Source organism: Bufo gargarizans, chromosome 1 (genome assembly GCF_014858855.1).
Source record: "Bufo gargarizans isolate SCDJY-AF-19 chromosome 1, ASM1485885v1, whole genome shotgun sequence".
In the NCBI taxonomy this organism is placed as follows: Eukaryota; Metazoa; Chordata; class Amphibia; order Anura; family Bufonidae; genus Bufo; species Bufo gargarizans.
Genome location: NC_058080.1, coordinates 57,509,000 through 57,531,900, shown reverse-complemented (window position 1 = coordinate 57,531,900; position 22,901 = coordinate 57,509,000). Strand labels below are relative to the sequence as shown.

At 40.1% G+C, this 22,901-nt stretch overlaps 1 protein-coding gene across 6 annotated transcripts in view; it reads right to left on the bottom strand.

Moving 5' to 3' along the window:
* Window positions 1-22,901, bottom strand: part of FGFR3 (fibroblast growth factor receptor 3) — a 72,951-nt gene that overhangs the window by 24,824 nt on the left and 25,226 nt on the right. For all 6 annotated transcript variants that reach the window (XM_044295462.1, XM_044295467.1, XM_044295472.1 and 3 more), the window contains exons 3-5: window positions 18,834-19,097; window positions 14,975-15,031; window positions 3,944-4,113 (exon numbers count right to left, since the gene is read on the bottom strand). In XM_044295462.1, coding sequence (XP_044151397.1) covers window positions 3,944-4,113; window positions 14,975-15,031; window positions 18,834-19,097 — 491 coding nt within the window. The remainder of the gene's footprint in view (window positions 1-3,943; window positions 4,114-14,974; window positions 15,032-18,833; window positions 19,098-22,901) is intronic.

The window sequence follows — 22,901 nt, the reverse complement described above, 5'->3', positions numbered from 1 at the left end:
TTTAGCCCCTTTTATCTTCCATGTCAGACTAGGGAAATTGGCTCTACGGTCCTTCAATGGACATCCAGAAAAATCCATGCCCCCAGTGATCACTACTTTACCCCCGTACCTCCCAAACATTTACAAAAAAATTTACTATGAAAAGTTGCCAGCTTTAGTGATACTCTGAATGGCTGATATCTGAGAATTGGGTAAATTCTAGAGATATTTTGATAAGAACCAATTAGTTGTAATGCATGGTCTAATGATTAGTGACCAGGACCGGCAGATAAGACTAAGACATCGCTAGACTGCTTATCCTCCAGCTCCCTTTCACTTTCTTGGGCTTTGTCACAGGGGGGCTTTGTTTCCACATTCCTTAGGCTTTCAAGAAGCAAACAGAAAACATTTCTATAACCACTGTCACTTATTCCGCCAGTCAGGGCACAGGTCACATGCCTGAGGTCAGACCCTCTGTGGCCATGATGGCTGCCATGCCTATCTCTGACAAAGCAAGAGCGTCTGTGTATAGCAAAGCAGAACTAACAATCCTGGAGGGTGTTTGTAGATAATCTGTCAACTTTAAAAGTAGCTTGACCAGACAAAAGAGACACGTCGCATAAAAAAAAAAAAAAAAAAAATATATATATATATCTAGGGGTGAATAAACTTTTTGTATTTCATTTCATCCTGCGTTGGAGTGCTGCTCTTTTTTGCACATTATATTTCGGGTAAGCTTTATTCCCTTGAGCGTGCACCCGGCCATTTCAAATCTTGATCGGTGCTGCCTCCCATTTTGTAATATATTATATATATATATATATATATATATATATATATATATATATATATATATATATATATATATATATATATATATTCACCAAATGAAGAGGCAGCACTTCCAGTTATTGATGATAGGGTGACGACCCCAAACTTTATTCCCAGCAACGTTTCGGCCTTCTCACTGAGGCGAGTGAGAAGGCCGAAACGTTGCTGGGAATAAAGTTTGGGGTCGTCACCCTATCATCAATAACTGGAAGTGCTGCCTCTTCATTTGGTGAATATATATTGTGGAGGAGAAGCCAGCCTCTCTGAGGAATCTTGCACCCAGTGCACAACATCTGACTGTGCTGCTGCACTATTTGCGAATAAATATATATATATATATATATATATATATATATATATATATAATTCGGACAGCACTCCAAGTAGAAAACAAAATGTATTCACCCATGTGGCAAAAAAGAAGCAACGTTTCGGCTCAGCAATAGAGCCTTTCTCAGGCTTGAGAGATGCTCTATTGCTGAGCCGAAACGTTGCTTCTTTTTTGCCACATGGGTGAATACATTTTGCTTTCTACTTGGAGTGCTGTCCGAATTTCCTCTTTTATATTTGGGCTTTGTACATATGCCCGGTTACGCGTTTCAGACCACTAACAAATATCAGTCCTTCCTCATGAACAAAAAAATAAACAAATAAAAAAACTACAAAGTAAAAAAAATTCAATTTGAAGAAATTGACACAATATTTTATTAGATTTTTTTTTTTTATGTTCGTGAATAGACAAATATGGAAGTTATATAAGGAAGAAAAATTGTTTGGGGCAAAATGTCCCTCATAGGACACAGTTGTAAAACAAAAAAAATAAAATATAAAATGGATGCTTACTTACAGAAACAGCGCCACACCTGTCCACGAGTTGTATCTAGTTTTGCACTTACGAGCTGCAATACCACAAACAACCTGTGAAGATGTATGTCGCTGTTTTGGGGATAAAGCAGCTGTGTTTTCCTATTCCTGTCCAACGAATACTTCAGGGAACATTCTTTCAATATTCAGGAAGTCAACAAAGGGCTGGTATAGTATAACCCATTTTTATTTTTATTTGCATAGGCAATTTTAACGTTATAGTTTTTTTATTTTTATTCTTTCCTGCTTCTTTTGTAGTAATGCATTTCTAAGCTCTGCTTAATGTGTACACAAAGGATTACGTGGAGTCTTCTGGCACAGGATACAGTGTAGCTACTTTCGTTATCACGTGTGTCATGCGGCCAGACTTTGACCTGAACATTCCAGGTTGGCCAGTTTTCCCATCTACAGTCACCTAACGAGGGAGCATGTGAATACATTTTTGGCATTGCACAAAAACCTAGCAGTTTAAGTCTGAATAAAGTGTGCACTTGATTTGACCAGAATGCACAGCTAAAAGGAAAACTACATCAAAAAAACATCTGCGCCAGTGTATATTACCTAAACAAAAAAGTACAAAAATATTATCAACTGTTAGGTTACTTTCACACTGGCGTTTTATATTATCTTTAACATATTTTTAACATTGCCAAAACGGTTCCATCATTAACTCTATTGAAAGTTAATGCGGGAACGGATCCGTTTTCTATTGTGGCAGATTGTGTCAGAGAAAACGGATTCGTCCCCATTGACTTGCATTGGGGTCATGACGGATCAGTTTTGCTCTGCATCCCACGGACGGAAAGGAAAATGCAACATGTTGCGGTTTGCTCTCCGGTCTGGTAATGCAACTAAACGGAACGGAATGCATTTTGGAGCATTCCGTTCTGTTCAGTTTTGTCCCCATTGACGATAAATGGGGACAAAACTGAAGCGTTTTTTTCCGATATTGAGCCCTTATGATGAACTCAATACCAGAAACTTTAATGCTAATGTGAAAATACCCGTAGCTGGCTATACAGATTACATCAATGTCTGACGAACCCGCTTATTTCTGCAGGATCGGTCAACCATCTCATGTGGAGGCCTTCCAACTCAGCAGATGTAGAGGGGGAGATGGGTCGGGCAGTTGGATTTCGTCTTGACCAATTCTTTTTTTTTCCTTTTCTTGTCTGCATCTACCCATTCAGAACGCTCCGTGTGGGGGTAAGGAGAGATGGCAGTTGGCCAACTGCCTGTTCAGCCGACTACTATCTAAAAGGTACAGTCAGCTTTAGACCCCAGTGGGCTTTTATCCAGCTATGGGATACACTGTCCACTAGACTTCAATCAGAACGTGGGTAGCTATTAGCAATATTTATCTGGTGCCGGGAGACACAAAAGGCCCTTATTTATCTGGCGTAAAATGATGATAAAATGTGTTGGGGACAATGGCCGTCTTCATCATGGACGATAAAACTGGCGACTTTTTAGGCTTAAGGTGGGAATTAAATCTCCCCCAAATTGTTTTGGCTCTTCTATGAATATGGTCTCACCTACACCAATGTCTTGCCATTCACATAAAGGTTTAAGACTAACCTAAAAGATTAATGTTCAAATATATTCAGTCAATGACCTTATAATGTTGCCATAAAGAGCCCAAAAGTGTTCTACGACTGATTGGTTTTGGCAAAAAAGGAATTTGGGGCAAATGACCCTTCCAATGGGACCAAATGGGCATCCAATGCCTACCGAAAAATGAGGTGCTTGCTTAATTATTATCAAAGTCATGTCTCAAAGGCCTGTTTGAAAGGGTGAACATTAACTTATAGGATAGCTACCTTACATCTGGTGGTATTAGAAGTAGAGCTTGCTAAGAGTGCAGCCTACAAAATTTCTCACGCTCATAAGGTGATCTCCATAAGGAGGTATAGTACCCCCCCATATATTGAAAAATTGGGCTTTTTTGTTCGAAGGCATTAATCAAAATGTTACTTAATAGTTTCCTCAGGTGGGAGAAGTGGGGTTATCTCTGAGCACTATTCAAAAACAGACCACGAATAGCAGAAATTTTTGAAAACCATTCTTCTACATAAGACATTCATAGCCCATTACAAGATCCAATGTCTCATAAGAAACTAAGGAAGCCACCTGGAAGCAGACACCATGCTGACACCGAAGCACGAGCAATGTATTTGCATATTGCAAATGTTGACACGTTATTCAACATGCAAATCAAGAAAATGAGAAAATTATAGCGGTTAGCAGCAATCTGTACACATAAATTTACCTTGATTCCTCCTATGCGATGTTCCCCTCTGAATTCTTTACCATTTTTCAGCCAGTAGATAGTAGGTTGGGGTTTACCAGCGGCGGCGCATCTAAATCGGACAGTACTAGCAGCTGGAACTGCGAAAAGAGTCTTCTCCATTTTTTCCGGTTGGGTCCAGGACGGAGGTTCTAGATTACAAAAAAAATAAAAATTATATTGGATAATTTCATATTTTACTTTTATGTAATTTCAATCCTTATTTAAACAGATTTTTAGTTTTAACATTTTCAGTAATCGGGAGGGGGGGGGGGGGGGTTGGGGGAAGGCCTACTGGGATATTCTTGTAGGTAAAAGGGTTGTAAAGCATTAGAAAAATGTCACTGCTTTCATCCTAAGTGCTACACCAGTCCACATGTTGCATGTGGTATTGTAGCCCAGCCTCGTTCACTTCAACGAGGTGCAAAAACATATGCAACCTGTGGATGGATGTGGCACTGTTTGCACGTTTTTTTCTAATCTTGTTTCCATAAGTGCTATAGAATGGATAGCGCTACATATACGTAGTCACCTCTATAATGAATCTCCTTTGGGATTCGGAGTCTTGTGCCTGACTCACCCGATGGGGATGGGGTTATGTGTGGTTATGCTGATGGGATCGGTGCCTTTAATATACATTACAGATGACTAAATAATGCTGAACTACTGACGTAATGTTGCCCGTTAAACAGACCCTCAAAAGTGGCTTAAAAATATCTTGGCCAAAAATAGAGACAGGCACCTTAGGGGGACATTTAAAGGGCCTACCCAAGTATAACACAGACATTCCCAGAATGGGTGACCAGTGGTGGTACTTACCTGGTCCCCAACACTGGGTCCGGTCTCTGTTCCTCCCGAGCCAAGTCTTCCTCTCTACAGTGCTGAAATCAACATCCGTTGATAGAGGGCAGCGCGTGACTGCTGCGGCCACATGCAACAGCAGTGACCTTCTCCCCTTGCATCACATGACACAAAGGGAGCAGGTCACAGCTGTGGCCTGTGAGAAGAGGAAGAGCCAGCCCGGGAGCGACAGAGACTAAACCATGCGGCGGTGACCAGGTAAGTATGATCACCACCAAGGGTCGGCCACTCTGGGAGGTCTGTGTTAGTATCGGAGTCACAATACAGATTAAAAAATAAATAAAAAAATAGCTCATTGAAGTGGTGACATAGTTAAGTCCAAAGTTGCACTCTACCAAAAGCAAGAGAGAAAAAAAGACAAAAAACAAAACAAAATAATGAACGCAAGAGAAAGAAAAAAAAATAATTTACAGCGCATTTATGGAATAAAGCCAAATGTAGGTCAACGGTACAAATATTGACCTTCCTGCATAATCTCATGTACGGTATGTATACACTTGGACTACAGCACAGAAGTGACACAACCCATTCAGCTTATCATTCCTCCTTATTTGCAGTGCTGCACTGACAAAGTCGACGCCTAAGGACAATATTGGCACAAGGCAGCTCAATTTTCAGATCGATAGCACGCACAACAATAAATATTGGAGTTTCGCAAGAACAATACGCAATGTTGACCTAAACCTACGGCACCGTCATCCACGTACATCCAAACGTACAGCCAAGTGGGGGGCAGAGAACCTGAGCGTACTGCAAGTCAGTGGTCAAAGTTCCTTAGGACCACCATACTTGTACAGAAGGTTTGTCAATAAAACCCCACAAAAATGGAAGCAACTGATGGCCACCATACTGGATCCAGATGGGTCTGTCTCCTGCTGGATTTTTAGGACACACAAAAATATTCTTTGGTACTCTGCCAAGCCAGTGCAACTCAGAGTATAGGCTGGTGGCTGAAGGGTAGCCGAAAATCACCTGTCTACTAATGGTAACAGTAGTTATACATTGATACGGGAGAGGTGGAGGTGAAAATGTCAATCTACAGCTATGGATTTCATTAATCTGTCTTGTACATGTAGTGGCAGCCATATTGGATGTCAACTACTTTCCCTAAAACAGACAGAACTAATCAACTTGACAGAGTGGCCATTGTGCCCATGCAGCCAGCAGTATAAACAATTTCATTAAAGGGGTTTTCTAGGACATTTATTTTATGGCTGGCTATCCGATCAACTTTTCTCTAGTAGCGCTGTAGATCCGTCTATTGTGTAGTTCCTAATCTACCACAGAACTGCTGACTGGCTGGGAGGTAGGGTGTCTTATCCCTACCTAGCAGATATTGATGGCTTAGCCTTAGATCATCAATATCAAACTACTCGAAAACTCCTTTAAAGGAGTTGTTTCACTGGGAACTTTGGTGGCATATTTGTAGAATGGAGCGTCCAACGTTCGGTTGAGTGGACCGTGCATGCACGGTCATTCTGTTCTGTGGGATCGTTGAAGATAGCCAAGCCGAAATGAATCGACAGCCCATCGCACAAGCGTGGCCACGGTTCCATTCACTTCTATGGCACTGTCAGAAATAGCTGAGCTAACTTTGGGTGTCCCGTTCTAGAGATAAGTGGAACCCACACCTATCTGACATTGGTGGCATATCCTAGAGATATGCCACCAATGTTCCACGTGAGATAGCCCCTTTAAATGGTTTTGTGAGCACTTTTATATGGATGATCTAAGCCACCAATATCTGCTTGGGGGGAGGTCAGACTCTCTACATCGTTCTCTTGGGAATTTTATTCTACAGATAGGTGTGGGTCCCACCTCCACCAATGTTCCAGGTGAGACAACCCCTTTCAGAGTCAGACATAGGTTTCCAAGCAAATACAGCATAGACTGGAAGAGAAAGTGTATCTTCTCAATGTTTATGCTTATAAAAAAGTGAAATAAACTGGTCATGTTCAGAAAATGTATGCCCCTCCCAGCTAAATTTGTTGTTTGCATTCTGGAGAGGAGCAGTTTCCATGAGCCCTAACTGTAATAACATAATACTTGCTATAATAATACCATGCATGGTTCACGTACAGGTAACAATACGCCTGGCAGTGGTTAAAAGAGGGTGAGGCTTAGTTGATAGCAACAGCATCAATGAATTTAAACAGGAGAAATTTAGTCCAAATCCCGAGTATAGTCAACCTGGGCAAGCTGCCATGTTCCCTATTGCTTCAGAAGCCAAGAAGAAGAAGGAGCATTGAGAACTCTATAGCAGAAGTGGCCCCAGAGAACTCCAAAATCGAAATATCTGGAGGAGTGGACATCCAACATTTTCACTCCGTAAGCTCAAGGGGGGATGAATACTTAAGCAACAATTCTGTGGGACAAAGCGGTCCTTGGAAAGGACCAAGATGACCATTCGACTATAATCAATCATTAGTCCATAATTTTTTTTATGCTAATTTGAAACAGATCGGACGCAGGAACGGTAGTCAGTGATGACATCACTGTTTCCACTCAATACAAATATACACAATAAAAAAATTATAATTTCAGCATATTTGTAACAGCAAAGCCCCCGTTGCTCCTAGAGGCCCATTTGCATATATTAAAACATCATTTTTCTCAGCAATGTGGGCACATATGAACATGGGACCAACACAGATGCCTTCAGCTGCCAAATGCAACAGGTCAGCCAGTTTCATAGGTACAGATCTGCTGACAAATGGTCTTTAAGCAAACTTTAGAATATATATATATATATATATATATAAAAATAAAAAGTATACCAAAAAAAGGAACAAAAAAAAATTGAATAAAAGTAAATAATGCACAACGAACAAAGTATCCCAAAAAATGACAGCGCACTGCAGTAGCTGAAATGATCAGCCGTTTTCTGGCCACCTTCAAGCTCACATCTATCTGAAAATAAACCCCAATAATGCCAATGGTAACAAGCAGATGCTTTGGCAGAGAAGCTCATTTTTTCCCCCCAGCGATCCAGACAAGCAGCGACAGGCCAAAAGTGGGTCCCTGCTGAACCATTGCTAACTTTTTACAATTTGACTGCTACATTTAGAAAGTAATTGTCTGTCAACGCTAAGGAACGCTGCCAACTCTGTCCACGTGAGACAAACACGGCTCCGCAGAATGACAGTAATGGTTTTTCTTTGTACTTGAATCACACAGACTCAAGTTCCTTAACTTCATCTGCGAAAAAGCTAAAATCACAGACGGCACTGCTGAAAGCAGGTCTGGGATTAGCCTATGGCCCCTGGACACATGTATGGCACTAGGGTCTGCAGAAATGGATTTAAGATCTCGGGAACCAGGCTGTATTTTATGATAGGCAATATTAATAGACCTTTTTTGTATTAATAACAGATTATGTAAAAAGCAAAAAAAGAAAGAAAAATGTAAAAAAATACTGTAGGTAGATTCCAGAAATCTGCTCAGATAAGTGCTCTACTGCTGCAAACTTAGGTAGAACTACCATTCACCAGTCTAGGAAAGCTGGGTAGGAGGAAGCTGCAACTAGCCCAAACTTTGGAGAAAAGGAGGATTAACAACATTTTTTGGTGGCATGACGCTCCTTAATAAAATTCACTTGCCTAAGAAATGCTAATAAATAAAATGGCCACACAGCGCACAGATAAACCTTTGTTGTTTTAGAGCTATTAGAAGCTGTTTGCCAAGGACTTTGGGAAGCGCAGTATAATTACATGTTAAGCCCATCAGAATTTGGCAGAATCCATTACAGTTTTAATGCTTTGGTTGACTAGAATCCCCTAATTAGTGCAGTCATCGGTGAACAGGTGGCTTCCATGAGTTCCAAAAAAATGCAGGGTGCAAGATCTGCTGAGGTCAATGCCACCTGAAATCAACCACCTGAAAAAAGTGAACCCATGGCTTCTGATATTAACAGACTTTTTGGAAAGTGAAGCTTCTCTGATGTGGGACATGTTTGTACAATTTCAAAAACCTACATGTTTTGAGGCCATCATTGTTCTTGTCTTTTAAAGCTTGCCAGAGACACAAAAAACACTGGAGCATATTTCAGCTGTTTAGTCAACTACAAAGTTAAACTCTTAAAGAAACACCGGTCATGAAAAATATTATACATTTTTCAAACCAGCACCTGGATAGGAATACTTTTGAAATTGCATTTAATTAACAATTTAGTATAGCCACTAAGCTATTCAATAAAATGTATCTGTATAGTGCCACCTGCTGTTTGTTCTTTTCCTTATTTCCTGTCCACCTCACTTAGGTGGTCGCACATGCTCAGTTTAAATCTTCAACTATCACCAGCCATATCTTCTCTTAGAAGCTGTGGCAGTTACAGGGAAAGAGCTACGGCAGAATGGACACATCCCTGAGCTGCCAGCCTGAAATAAATCTATAAGTAAAATTGGAGCAATGAAAGTAGAGATCTCTGGTACCATGTGATGTATAGGACTGGTTCCAGCTTTGCTAGAAAGAGATAGTCATGTACTATATGATGTCTGACTTCAACTGTTGACTTCTGTAGAAAAACTAGTCTTCTAAGCACCATCAAGAGTGTCCTCTTACGTCTACCACCATCTCAAATGGACTTTCATATTGGACGGATATAGGCCATTCATTTGTTTCAGCTGACAACTGGCTGAAGTTTTTGCACAAACAACCTACTGGATAAAGAAAACAAAATTGTCAAATTGTCAAGCTAAGCTGTTCAAGGACATCCAAACAAAGAACCCTTTAGAAACATAAACAGGACCACTCTTCATTGGATTGAGACCTTGGATTTGATGGAGTTGGGTGGATGAATTATCTACTAATTTTGTACATGTAAGACTTATGTAATGAGGGAGCCTTACAATCAGAACAAAGAAGTCATCTTTCCTTAAAAATCAAAATTCACAATATTACTCGTTACGATCAAATACATGACGCCAATTAACGATTGGTAATTTTAAAGCCATCAATTATGAACACATCTGACCTCGTCATCCAAAAGGTAGATGTATTAATTTAGACTTAGAGACAGCTAGACCTCTCTATAAGCCAGAATAATTTCTTTCCCTAAACAACAGAAAACCACCTTAAAACCTTTTTTGAAAAAAAATTCTAGTAGCATTGGCTACCAGGCTCCTGGGATTTATCCAACCCTGATGAAATCTTTCTTAGAAAACCAATACGTCTTAGAATTTCTAAGAACTTGAAGTGAAATATTCAGAGATGTGTTTCTCTTAATTTTACTGGGAAATAATTTTTTATTTAATCAGCCTAGAAATAATTTAGAGACATATGTCTCATATAGCAGAGTTACTGCACTTAAAAACTCTACATAACAGTTTTCCAAAAAGCAAATCACCACTTAAATCCACATCTCCTCACTGGAAACTACCGTAAGTTTTATAGACTCTTGAAAAAGAGAATACATTTTAATCTGTAATCTGAAACTTCTGAGAAGTTAAGTCTATATCAAGACAGACTGTAACCGATTATTCTGGGCTCCAGTTCAATGTTAAATAAACTTCTTTCCAATACATAGATTTTTTAGAAACAGAGATATCCCTTTAAGAAAGGACAAACTATTACCACAGAAAAAGCTATTATTCACACCCGCTAGAAGAGAGGAGATATTTTTGTCTGCCCTGACATTAAATATATGTTATCAAACACTCGAACTACTGACACACAGTCCTCTGTAATGGAAAATTATTTTTGCAATTCAGCTTTGAAATATATTATAGTGTCTACTCGGAAAAGAAAAATGCTCCACTGATTTAATACAAGTAAATCACATAGAACTAACCAGTAGCAAAATAATTTGTTGGCTCCCCATTTAACCACTTCTTCACTGGATGGTTGTTGCATGGACTGGAGTAAAATTCTGAGTTTCAGAATGGGGGATTTTACAAGGCAGGGCTCGGAAATATTTACAAGATAAGCAGGATTGGACGGGCCAGTACCAGATGATCCTCCAGTGGGCCCGACTCCAACACTGCACTGAAGTTTGAAGGTCCAGAAGAAGGCAACCCAATTTAGAGCTAAATCTGGAGCCACCCTTTTGCCACTAGGGTGCAGTTCTTATGTGATGATCTACAAATAATCTTCCCGATGATTTTCCCTGTGTGCACAATAAAAACTTAAAAAATTACATTACTAGGCCCCACAAATCACAGTCTGAGAATAGGTACTGGGTATGAGCAGATGCCCAGACAACGTTTTAGGGTCATGGTTTTACGGTTTACATCAAGACAATTGGCATGGCGTTAAAAATGTTCTCCTTGTTTGCATAGGTTTCTTCGGGATTCACCAGTTTTCGCTAATAAGTACTAGGGCCAATTAACCTATGTATGGTGGACTTGTGAGACCCGCTACGCAAAGGGACTCCATGCAGTGGAAATATATTTGAATTCTTTTACCTTTACCATTTTTGGAAGTTTTATACACAACTTTTGTCTTTTTTTTCAATGGTACAGACAACAACCGAGGTGAGGAAACCAGGTTGGTATGCAGAGAAGCTTCCTGTGTCATCATTCCAGGTTGTAAAATAAGAGCATCTTCCAGCACAGACATTAACTGCACCTTAACAGAATGTTCAGCACACTTGGCCGTGACCAAACCTGGCAGAAGCTTCCGATTATAAAAACAGACTGTCCCTTCGCCGTCACTAAGAACAAATCCAGCTTCAAGTGCATAGGAATTTTCATATACACTGGTGTCATTCCAAAAACGACAGCACCCAAACAGGCTCAGTATAAGACTATGGCTTCCAAGACCACCCCATCGCAACATGCAAGACCACCTCATTGCAACGTGCGAGACCAGAGAAGTGTACCTATGCCACTTTCAAAACATGGAAGGGCGAGAATTAAAAGTTTTGCTCATATGTAATGTTTTTCAAAATGTTTTTTTTTTGGGGGTTGCTATATAAAGACTATAATGCCTAAGTCACAACCAAAGGGGGCAACAGGGGGAAGGGGGAGATTTATCTGCATGGCAAAGAGCATAATCCAATGTTGAAATCGGCGTAATAAATTGACATGCGGCAGTCAATTTAAGAGGAAGCACTGCAAGTCACTTTAAGAGGAAGTTGTTTTGTTTTTTTAAGTGTGTAGATGAGATTTCTTAAGATGTCATCCACATTGCTGCATGCAAATCCGCAGTATATACATCCCACTATAAGATTAAAAAACATGGCTAGTTTCTTCCCAAAACAGAACCACTCACGCCCATGGGCTATGTTTGGTATCGCATCTTCACCTCTTTAAGATCTCTACTGATGCACTTTAGAAAATAGAGGACAAAACCTTCAGGAAGCCAGTGACTAGAAGAGCAAGTAAGCTCCACTGCCAAGGCGCATGCAAAACTGAAACTCCCGGACCAACGAGACTGTACTAGACAAAATGTTCCGAAAACACAATTATTTTAAAATATTTCCCCAAAAATGTAAAAGAAACAAAAAACGCTGAGCCATAACATGTTTCACCTTACACCGAGCGTCTGCTTTATATTTCAGGTAAAAATTTGTCAGTAAATTCACCGAGTAAGACAAGAGGGGCCAGTGTAAGAGGCAGCCCACGGAATTCTTTTGGTTACTGCTGCAGAAAATGTTGAATTGTGTCAGATCAGGAGGTTCTTAGCAAATGAACGGTTCTCCAAAAACCACACACCATCACTGATGGCAAGGACTGGCACCATCCAAGCCACAATTGCTGGCCGCTTCTCCTCGTAAGAGACGTGCTGGAATAAGAGTTACTACCAGGGATACGTGCCTGATTTTGTTTAAATAGTAAGTATTGAGTAAAAGAAATCTTTTCGAGATAAATTTACAACTAAAAGTGATTTAGAGTACAAAAATATTTAGTATGCCTTGACAGATCACAGCCAATCAAACTTTATGCTTAACCATATGCGTTCTGTGGTCTTCCTACCTATTTCCATTAGTATTTTTTACATGCTTGGTGGGATCAACCAACTACGATGCAAAGTCTAAGCTGCCCATAAACAAGATAAAAAACTGGTGATATAGGCAACAAATTAGCTCATAGTTTCAAATTTGTATGAAAAATTTCAGACAATTGCCTGCCAAAAACATGATCCATCAAGTTGAATTTTTTCAGACGTGGTTTGCTGAAACGAAAAGTTCTGCATGGTTGGCCAAACCTGGCAGATTATTTGTCTATCTTCACAAGCCCACTCTTTTGTTTTTCTGCCAGTGTGGTCTGGAATGTTAAGAGTTGAACTACTCATAAGAACAATCCAATCCAATGTTTGATCTCCCACATTCCGGTAGATCACAATTTGATGTTTAAGGCCAGCTTAAGGGAATTTTCACACTAGCTAACTCACCGCTAGTGCATGCGTGTCCCCGGACTACCACTCCGGCCCCATTGACTATAATGGGGGCGAGTTGGAGTTCTGGTGGCAGTATGGCAAAAATGCAGAGAGGTCGGAATAAAACTGCATGTTTTAGTTTCACTCCGGCCCGCCCCCATTATAGTCAATGGGGCCGGAGTGGTAGTCCAGGGGCACGTGTGGACTAGCGGCAGCACTGATCTGTCAGGCTGTTCACCCGCCGGAACAGCCTGCCGGAGTTCCTTGCCGCTAGTGTAAAACTAGCCTAAGGGACATTTCGGATCTTCAAAAACTTGGATTTGCCTAACCATACGCCATTCTTTCCCTAGAGATAACCGGCCACTCCTCTTCGTTTCATAACAATATCATGCATGTTGCGCCCAACAGATCTTTTCGAAGAAAGAAGGCTTCTGGTCTAATTTGCCCCCAATTTGTAGACTTCTACATTTGCCCTAAAATAGGTTGTCTCATAACCTAGAACAGAAAGGTACTCCATACGAGCTGCTGCCACTTTGGTGGACTCAAGCCACTGATATATTACTATAAATGTTTAGCTGACAGGAATGGTGGTTGATATCCCCTGTAGAAGCTACAATCTTAGCCAAAGTGGTTGTCATTCAGCTTTCTTAATAAATTAAAAAATAAAATAAAATCAGCAATTTTAATTTTGTTGTAAGTTCCCGTTATGGTCAATGATCTGTTTTTGGATACCATGAGCAATGAATAAACAGAATTGGACATTGTGATCACTTCTCCATAAATGTCCTCCTTTAACAAGGAAGCATCTCATAAGGCACCTCGGTTTTCATTTGCTGAACCCACGAGTTACGTCTTGTTGTGGGAATAAGTTAAATCACACACAGATGATATTGTACATGGATCTGTGCCTGTGGATCTCAAGGGCTAGCAGAAGAAATATTTTGCTTTAAAAGCCGCATACATTACAACATCTGTGTATGATTTGTATACTATTCCCAGCCAAACCACCACAAGACTGCAAATACAGGTAGAACATCCAATGTCTTGTCGCGTCTGCCGGCAATCAGAGTGCTGCAAGGCAAAGCCTACGCATAAGGTACATATTCAGAAAAGTTGCAATTCAGAATCGGTAAAATGTTCCAATGATAAATTGTTTAATTATTGTTATTAAAGAGGCTTTCAGAAAAATTATTTTAGCGGTGTAGCCTCTGGATATACTATAAAAAATGGATGGCTGATGATCATTGAGAAAAAGGTCCTCATTTCTGGTGAAGTATTGGTCATTTACATTCTTGATTAAGGATCTCTTAAGAATGCTCTGAAGACTGGGTGGGTTCTCAGCACATGGACCGTCACTGACAAACATGTCAAAAGATGCTTAAAAGCATACTTACTAATACTTTCTCAGTAAGCTCTCTCTCCTTTCATGCTCAGATAGGTGGTCACAAATGGTGGGGCCGCCTTTAGGACCTACATGGCTCCAGATATACAGGCAAGGAATATCTTTATGGGAAATTCCCTTTAACCCTCTGCAGCTAGTCATGGTAGACTGCATGACAGAAAGCACTATTGATACTGCTTCTGGGATCTACATGATAATGTCTCATTGCAAAAATAGTACCTTTCCAAATCTGGCTATAACTATAATTGCATCAACCGAATGACAACTGGCTACCTGCATAGTATATATGACCCCCATAATGTCACATAACCAGTTGGATATGCTGTACAAGAGCCTGGAAAACCCATACAACAGCAATGGCTTTAAACAATGAAGTTAGGCAGAAAGGTTAAAAAAAAACTAAAAACTAAAAGAAAAAACAAACAAGAACATACCTCTTTCCTCGGCTTCTTCATCATCATCTTCATCATCATCGCCAGATGACGGCATGTCTGTGAGAAAAGAGAAGTGGCAATTAAAACATGTACAGGTCACTGGGAACTTGACCTTCAAGCTGTTGGTTTGGCTAGAAAAATTTTTTAGAGAGAGGTTGTTGAGTGTGAATACCGACAGTTCAAAAATATTGCCTGCAAACCCACCAATTTTTTTTTCAATGTTGTGATTATTGTTTTGATGGGTTTTGACCTATTGTCTTTTGGGATCATGTTTTGTGGGTTCGGCTGACTTTTATGTAATGTATGTAGTCAACTTAAAGGGTTTGTACTAAGATTAAAACAGATCGCCCAGGCACAGGATAGTGGAGAAGCATCTGATTGGTAGGGGTCTGAACAATAGGACCCCACCGCTCCTAAGAATGGGAGTCTCTATTCCCCCAGAAGTATAGAGAGGTGGCCTTCTTTCCTATCAACATTATCTATCGGGAGTAAGTCGTGAGGTCCCCACATACACATCATAGATGGCCGTCACGTCTTGATGATCGGCATGGTAACCCAATATTTATCTGGGGCCTTAACTTTTGGCCAAAATGGAAAAAACAACAACACAGTGGATAGTGATAGAAGAAGAAGAATTTTTGCACAATGATAACTAAAAGGTAACATACATTTTTGAAAGCTAAAATTCAAGATGGATAGTTAAAATATTGAAGTACAAGGATCTACACAATGTAGCCTGATAAAATATTCTGATAACTCTATAAAAAAATAAGGCAGAAGCCTCGACAATGCCTGTTAGCAATTCCACAGAGCTTTCTGCCGGAGGGAATACAGTGTGAATATTTCCACTTAGAATTACTGCTCATTCCTGTTACATAATGTATGACTGCTACTGCAGGGCTCCAACATGAAAATGAGAACAATTTTAGACAGTAAAAAGTCACTGCAGGTCACGTTTTTTTTTTAAATTCTGTTAAAGAATCCCTTCATCCTTGCAGTGATCGCACATCTGTATTTATATGATTTATTAAACATAAGGGGACATAAGGATTTATACTGTACAATAAAGTCAAGGAAAGGTTACAAAAGCATTGTCCGGTTAACTGTGGGAAACAGCCATCTTTAATACAGATAAAAAGGTTTTAAAAAAATTAAAATTTTTGTAGAGAAATTGTGGGTAGCATACATCAAGGTCAAACGCGCAAGTACATTTTTGGTGAAAGGGGTTGTGCCAAGATAGAGACCAGTGTTGAGCAAATCGAGGTCCACGAAGCGGACTTCGATATGAATTTCAGGATAAATTTCATTTGCCGCAAAGCCGAATTTCCTCGTGCTTCGTGTTAGCGAATCCATTTATACTGAAATAGTGTAAAAAACAAACCAAAAAAATCATACTTGCCTGATCCATTTGCTTGCGACGGCTGTCGCCATCTTGCCTCAAGATCTCGCACGAAATCCTGTGCGTGGGAAAGTATGACATCACCACGACAGCTGGCCTGATGACATCAGCAAAATTTCACGACAGATCTCCAAGCAAGATGGCGGCAGCCGGCCCGTCGTAACCAAATGGATCAGGCAAGTATGATTTTTTGGGGGGTTTTTGTTGTTATTTATATTAGATGCCGCCATCATGTATGAACGTGGCATCTGAGGGGTATAATGATGGGGAGCGGCGCAATCGCTGCACCCAGTCATTGCACACACTACTTACTAAGAAATGTGCTTGGTGACAAAGTAATTCATCGCAAAGCAAAATTTTTGGTAAAATTCGGCACATTTTTGAATAATTCGCTCATCTACAATAGAGACATTTGACTAGTGGGACCATCACTGACCATTAGTATGGCAGTCCCATGTCCCTGTATGAATGGAGCAGTAGGTCAAATATGTGAAATGCGACTAATGGAGACCGTGGAGTGGTGTTGCTTCTACTGCAGCAAATCTCTGGTGAAAAGTGAGAGAGGTAATCAAAGCAACTAATTTTTCCTTATGAAAGCAGATGCATCCCCTCCCATATACACTGATAACCGGTAGATCACCAAAAACAAACATTAATCTAATCCCATCCAGTTCGGCGCCATTTACCTAAATGGGACCGTGCTGCAATTCCCTACACAGCAAGTAAAAGAGCCGTGAATGGGACACGGGACTAAAATGATGACATGGCTTCTTCATATTTAGGATTGGTAGGGATCCAGGAGATTGGATCCCTACCGGTTATGAAACGATGACATATTCTTGTAATATACCATGACTTTATAGCCCTTTAAAATATTATATTACTTAAAAATTATAAGACGTCCTTTAAAAGTAGGCAGCAAATAAACTCACGTTTTGATAGTTTATTTTAGTTCTAACCAAAAATCCCAAAAATTCTTGAAAATAAAAATAAGACGAAATTGTTGGATTTGAGATCGAGAAACTAAAAATAAACATATTCCATCTGAGCCTTAGCCCCTTACCCCTGATACCACATTAGAGCCCAGAGAATAGGAGACTTGATCCTTTAAAATGTCTCCATTATTACCCTCCCCACTATCAAAACATTTTATCACCTCCCTGAACACACAGCTGTTTTCCATTCAAAAGTACCACCAGCTGCCCAATTTCAGCCCCCAACTTGCACCCTTGATCTCTAAAGCATTTTAATGCAATTTTATAGACGAAAACACATTTTAAGACCTCTGACGGAGTTCATCGGACTCTTCTCCTGTTACTATTTTAATAGAGAAGAGTAGGTGATGGGTTTAAGGAAGGGGGGGGGGGGGGGGGTGGGGGGGACCACTAAAAAGTCTAAAAAAGCTCTCTTGACTATTTAATTGATGTGACCTCCAAACGTCTGCTGGAATTTCCAATAATAGGTGATTAAAAGCAGATGTACGAGAAGGTAGCAGCAAAAAAAGAAGGTGAGGTCTAAAAAATTTTGTTTGAGTTTTCCCTCTTAATCCTGCATAGAGACAAAGATTCCCCCCTGAGATGTGACACAACTCCTGCAGGTCGGCTGGCAGCTTCCAATGAAGTAGATGTCCTGCTGTCTACCCCTTGTAGATGTAAAAAATTCTGGTCAGGCTGTAGAGTCGATTTACACAGAGCAAAGATAGTGTTGATCTACAGCTAACCCAGCTGGTCTTAATAATTAATTACATGCTCTGGTAATTACTTTCTAATTACGTGTTGATAATTAACTCCTTATGACCTCCCTTTGGTCTTCATGGTGGCTCAGAATTTTTCAATTTTTGAATTTAGAAGGCTGAAGAAATATCAAGACATACATCAAATAATTCTGGCTTTACATGACATTTTGGTCAGGTCACAAAATCCCTTGACAATGCAGAGGTCTAAGAATAGGCAGATTTTTTTTTTATGACACTAGATTTCTTAAATCATTTTTTGTTACATTTTTAAAAGACCAAGGCTTTGGGCAAGACCTGGTAGATAGATGGAAGGCCACAATTTGAGCCCAAGGTTACTTTCACACTAGCGTTTCTATTTTCCAGTATTGCTCTAAAATGCATTCCGTTCCGTCCGCATACCGAAGAGCATACTGCAGCATGCTGATGCGGAGCAAAACAGATCCGTCATGACCCACAATGCCCACAATCTGCCACAATAGAAAACGGATCCGTCCCCCATTGACTTTGAATAGAGTTCATGACGGATCCGTCTTGCCCATGTTACAGATCATACAACCAGTTCCGTTCATAACGGATGCAGACGGTTGTATTATCAGTAACGGAAGCGTTTTTGCTGAACCCTGCCGGATCTAGCAAAAACGCTAGTGTGAAAGTAGCCTTACTTTGACCACCAACTGTAACCATGTTCTTCATGTTCTTATTTAAACAAAATGCCAAGAACTTACCAGCTACTCTGATAGTAAAGTTCCGCAAAATCTCAGTAGAGCGCAACAAAGTGCAACTATAAATCCCCGAATCATCATAGGAGATATTTGTGATCTTCAGCAGGTTCTGTCTTGCGTGTGTTCGGTTGTTTTCCCTAACTGCAATCCCATCTTTTAACCATAAGATAGACATGGAAGGGCTCTCCACGCTGCATGACAACTCAATAGTCTCTCCAACACCAAACATTAGTTCATCAAGAGGGCCTGATTCTTCTATGAGGTAGTCTGAAAGCAAAGAAAACGACACAAACATTAACATGCAACCATCAACTTCAAAACTAATCAAGATTCATTTCATGCCACCCTTCTGATAATTATCATGGGAGAGCTGGCAAGAAGGACAGGTGGTCAAATGGGCGTTAACCACATTGCCCTTAACTATATTGGGTGGCTTGTTAGAAGCTTAAAGGGGTTGGTCCAGACGATGATGGCATATCGCTAGCATATGCTGTCAATGTCAGACAGGTGCCAGATCCACCTCCGTTCACCGTTAATGGACTTCCGAAAACAGCCAAGCGAGTGCACTCTTTGGAGGTCCTATAGCGGTGAATGGAGAGTGTAGTACTGCGCATGCATGGACACCTCTTCATTCACCGCTATGGTACTGCCATAAAAAGCCGAGCCAGTGCTCAGCTATTTTCATAACTCCTATAGGAGTGAATGGAGAGCACACTGCGCATGTGCAATGAGCTCAGCTTCACTTCAGGGGGTCTTGTTCTGGAGATAGCTGGTCTTAGTGGGACCCACACCTATATGACATTAAGGGCTCATGCACACGGCCGTTGCCCGGCCATATTGCGGCCCGCAATACACGGGCACAGGCCGCGTGCATCCCGCATCAAGGATCATGGACCCATTAACTTCAATGGGTCCGCAATCCGGGAGATGCGGAATGGAGGCACGGATTGGAAGCACTACGGAGTACTTCTGAGGGTTTACTGTACGTGCCTCCGCACCACAAAAAAGTAGTGCATGCACTACTTTTTTGTGGTGCGGACCGTCGGATGCGGATCGTGGACTCCATTCAAGTGAATAGGTCCGCGATCCGCTAGGATAATATTGTATTATTCTCATATAGTAGTAATAAAGTCTTGCAGGACCTTACAGGGACTGTGAAATGCCTACAGGCATGGTCCTCACATGCATGTCAGCTTAACTAGAAATTGGCAAGCAAGCTGCTTCAAGGGATCAATCCAAACACATGCTCCGTTATAATTCAGTTTCTCCATTGAGGGAGCAAGCCCTTTCACGTTATTGCTAATGCAAAAACACAAAATGTTTTCATCTACATGGTTAATTAAATTAGTCGGCAGAAAAAAAAAAATAAAGCACAAAAGGAAAAAATTAAACAAAAAATAAAAATAAAAATAAAAACTGAAGAAATAATTACAACTAATTTTTCATGCTATTTGCACTTGGCAGGGGATGCTTATTTTAGTTCAGTCACTGACCCTGCCATTAAAACGGGCTCTAAACCAATTTGAAAGCTCAAAATAAACACCAAGCTGTAAAATGCTCTACTAGATTTATACTCCGCTTCTGCTTCCTGTCAAAGGCTTCTGTCAGGACATGATATTTAGACATTTCTTAGCACTGCAAATCTGCCCAAAAGGCTTGTCAGTATAACACCCCTCAGGATCGGTCTTGTCAGAATAATTACGCAAGTGATAAACAGTTTTTTTGCTGCTAAATGTACAATTTTCTTTTCACCCTGACTGAAGAGAAGAAAAAGTGAAAAAAAAAGACAAAAAAAGTCAAGGATCAAGAAAACAAAAAAAATGACCCAACAAAATACAAAAAAAAATAAAAAAAGTAGGAAAAGATCAAGAAAACAAAAATACAATAAACCCTCACTTTTACAAATTATTTTTGGACAAAAATATATTAAAATTTTTAGAAAAGCTTGCATATATACACCTCAACAATTACAATTAGCCTTCACAAAGCATCAGTGAGTGAGCCTAAAGGTTTCTGTTATATTGAAGGGATTTTCACTAATGGCCCTTTCTGCCTCCTTATTACCTCTGGGTACTGAGGGTCAAGCACAGGCAGGTGGAGTAACAGCTGGGCAAAAGTTTTTTTTTTTTTTTTTTTAAGCCCGGAGCAGCAAATCAGTCATGTTTTGACAACTTTTTAGACCAGGCCCCGTTGGTGACAAGGCCGAATAAATATTTAAGTTTGGGCATGACTATCTTGCTTCAGGGTCAGTTTCTAGATAAAGAAATAAAAGGCTGACACTGTTGATTTAACTTTTAAAAAATTTTATTTTGACATTTTTCTTTTATACTCAAAATCTCAAGGAAAAATAAAATAAAAGAAATAAAGATCTATAGCACCACCAGCCATAAAACTCTATGGTTCCTATAGCTCTGCCTTAGCAAATAGTTAAACAGGTTCTAGATGACTGACCCCTAATGCTTCTTTCTGCCAATTAGTAAGCGGGTCTTCTCTGGGTCAGCTGTGCCCTGGTATACAGCCAAACTCAGCATGCATGAAGGCGGGAAGAGGCTCAAGTGGTTTGTTGATAAAACAAGACATGCCTTGGTGAGCATGGTCTCCTTTTTTAAGCCAAGAAGATAAGGACCACTCGTGGCACGGTCTTCACAAAGAAGGCGTGACTGGAAGATTGGCTCCAGCCACAAAGGATGCTCAGCAAGAGCTGTACAAACAGACAGCTGTCTACAAGGACACCAGAAGCTCATTCATTAACCGGCTCCTCAAAGAAACCAATGCATAGAAACTGCAATGTTTTATCCCTTTAATAGTCTAAGACATACAGTAGCTCGATTCCTAGAAAGAAGGACATACGTAGATAGCTAGTCATAGCACATAAAACTTTGTCAACAGACAAAAAAAAATTGACATTTGTACAACAGTGTATAGTATAAAATCTGTTATTTGGTAAGGATAGTCATAATTAGTTATCTCTACTCAAGTCTTTGCGTCAACGTTCATGTAAAGTGTAGGGTCTGGAGATTTTGACTTTTAGTCCCCTACGGTGCCAGATTTCTAGTTTACATCAGTGCTTGGCTTCAACAGGTCTAAACCTCCAGTTCCAACATGTCAGACCCACCTTAATGCCCGTAAAGTTGCGGCCCTAATCATGGATAGGGGACCATGTAAGGGATTTGCCCCAGGTTGTAGGAAGTGAGAGAAGGGTTGGCGTCTCCTTGCCTGTATTTAGATGCACAAGTAGGACAACAAACAGAAGCTTTGCCCTGAGTATAGGAAAAGTCTACCCATTACTCTAGCCCCATTATTTGTATCCAATATAAAGGAAAACCAATAATTCTAGCCAAAAGCTCCAATATGTAGAGATTTGTTAGTCACTTACACACGGTAAACTAATTCCCAGCTCAAAATCCTTTCATTGCAGTAAAAATTAAGTATTGCAAATGGCCCTGTTCTCCCCATTTCTACCTTTCATTAAACACATTGAAAAGATTATTGGTGTGTGTACCGCCACCTTTGGAAGATAAAGAGCATTACAACTATTCCAGACAAGATGATACAATAAGGAAGGATATATATTTTTTAAATATATTTATATTTTTTGGCAATTCTTTTTCAGGACCGTATTGCTGAAAACGAAGAAAAAAGCCATTTGGCCTACATAATATTCTTTGATCTCTTCAAAAGTGTTCATCCCAATTTTTTTTTGATCAGCGCAAAGGAGCGAAGCACATTAACAACCTTCAATTCCTACAGCCCGAGGCCTCCAAGTTAATATATTTACAGGTCATCTTGACTAATAAAGTGGAAAAACTGCATCAGGCATTTGGATTTATGTATATGAGCTTGATGTATTCTTTTTCTAACGAAACTGAGGTGGAAATGAAGATAAATGTTCATGTCTCCGTTCAAAGTAAGGGAAGCCAGAAGAAAAACTAACGAGCATGTCCTCATATTGGATGCATCAAAAGAAACCAGACACTAAACTAAAGAATTTCAAAATTTTGGGCTAAGGTCATCTATTGTTACATAGTTAATACAGTTGAAAAAAGACAAACGCCCATCAAGTTCAACCAA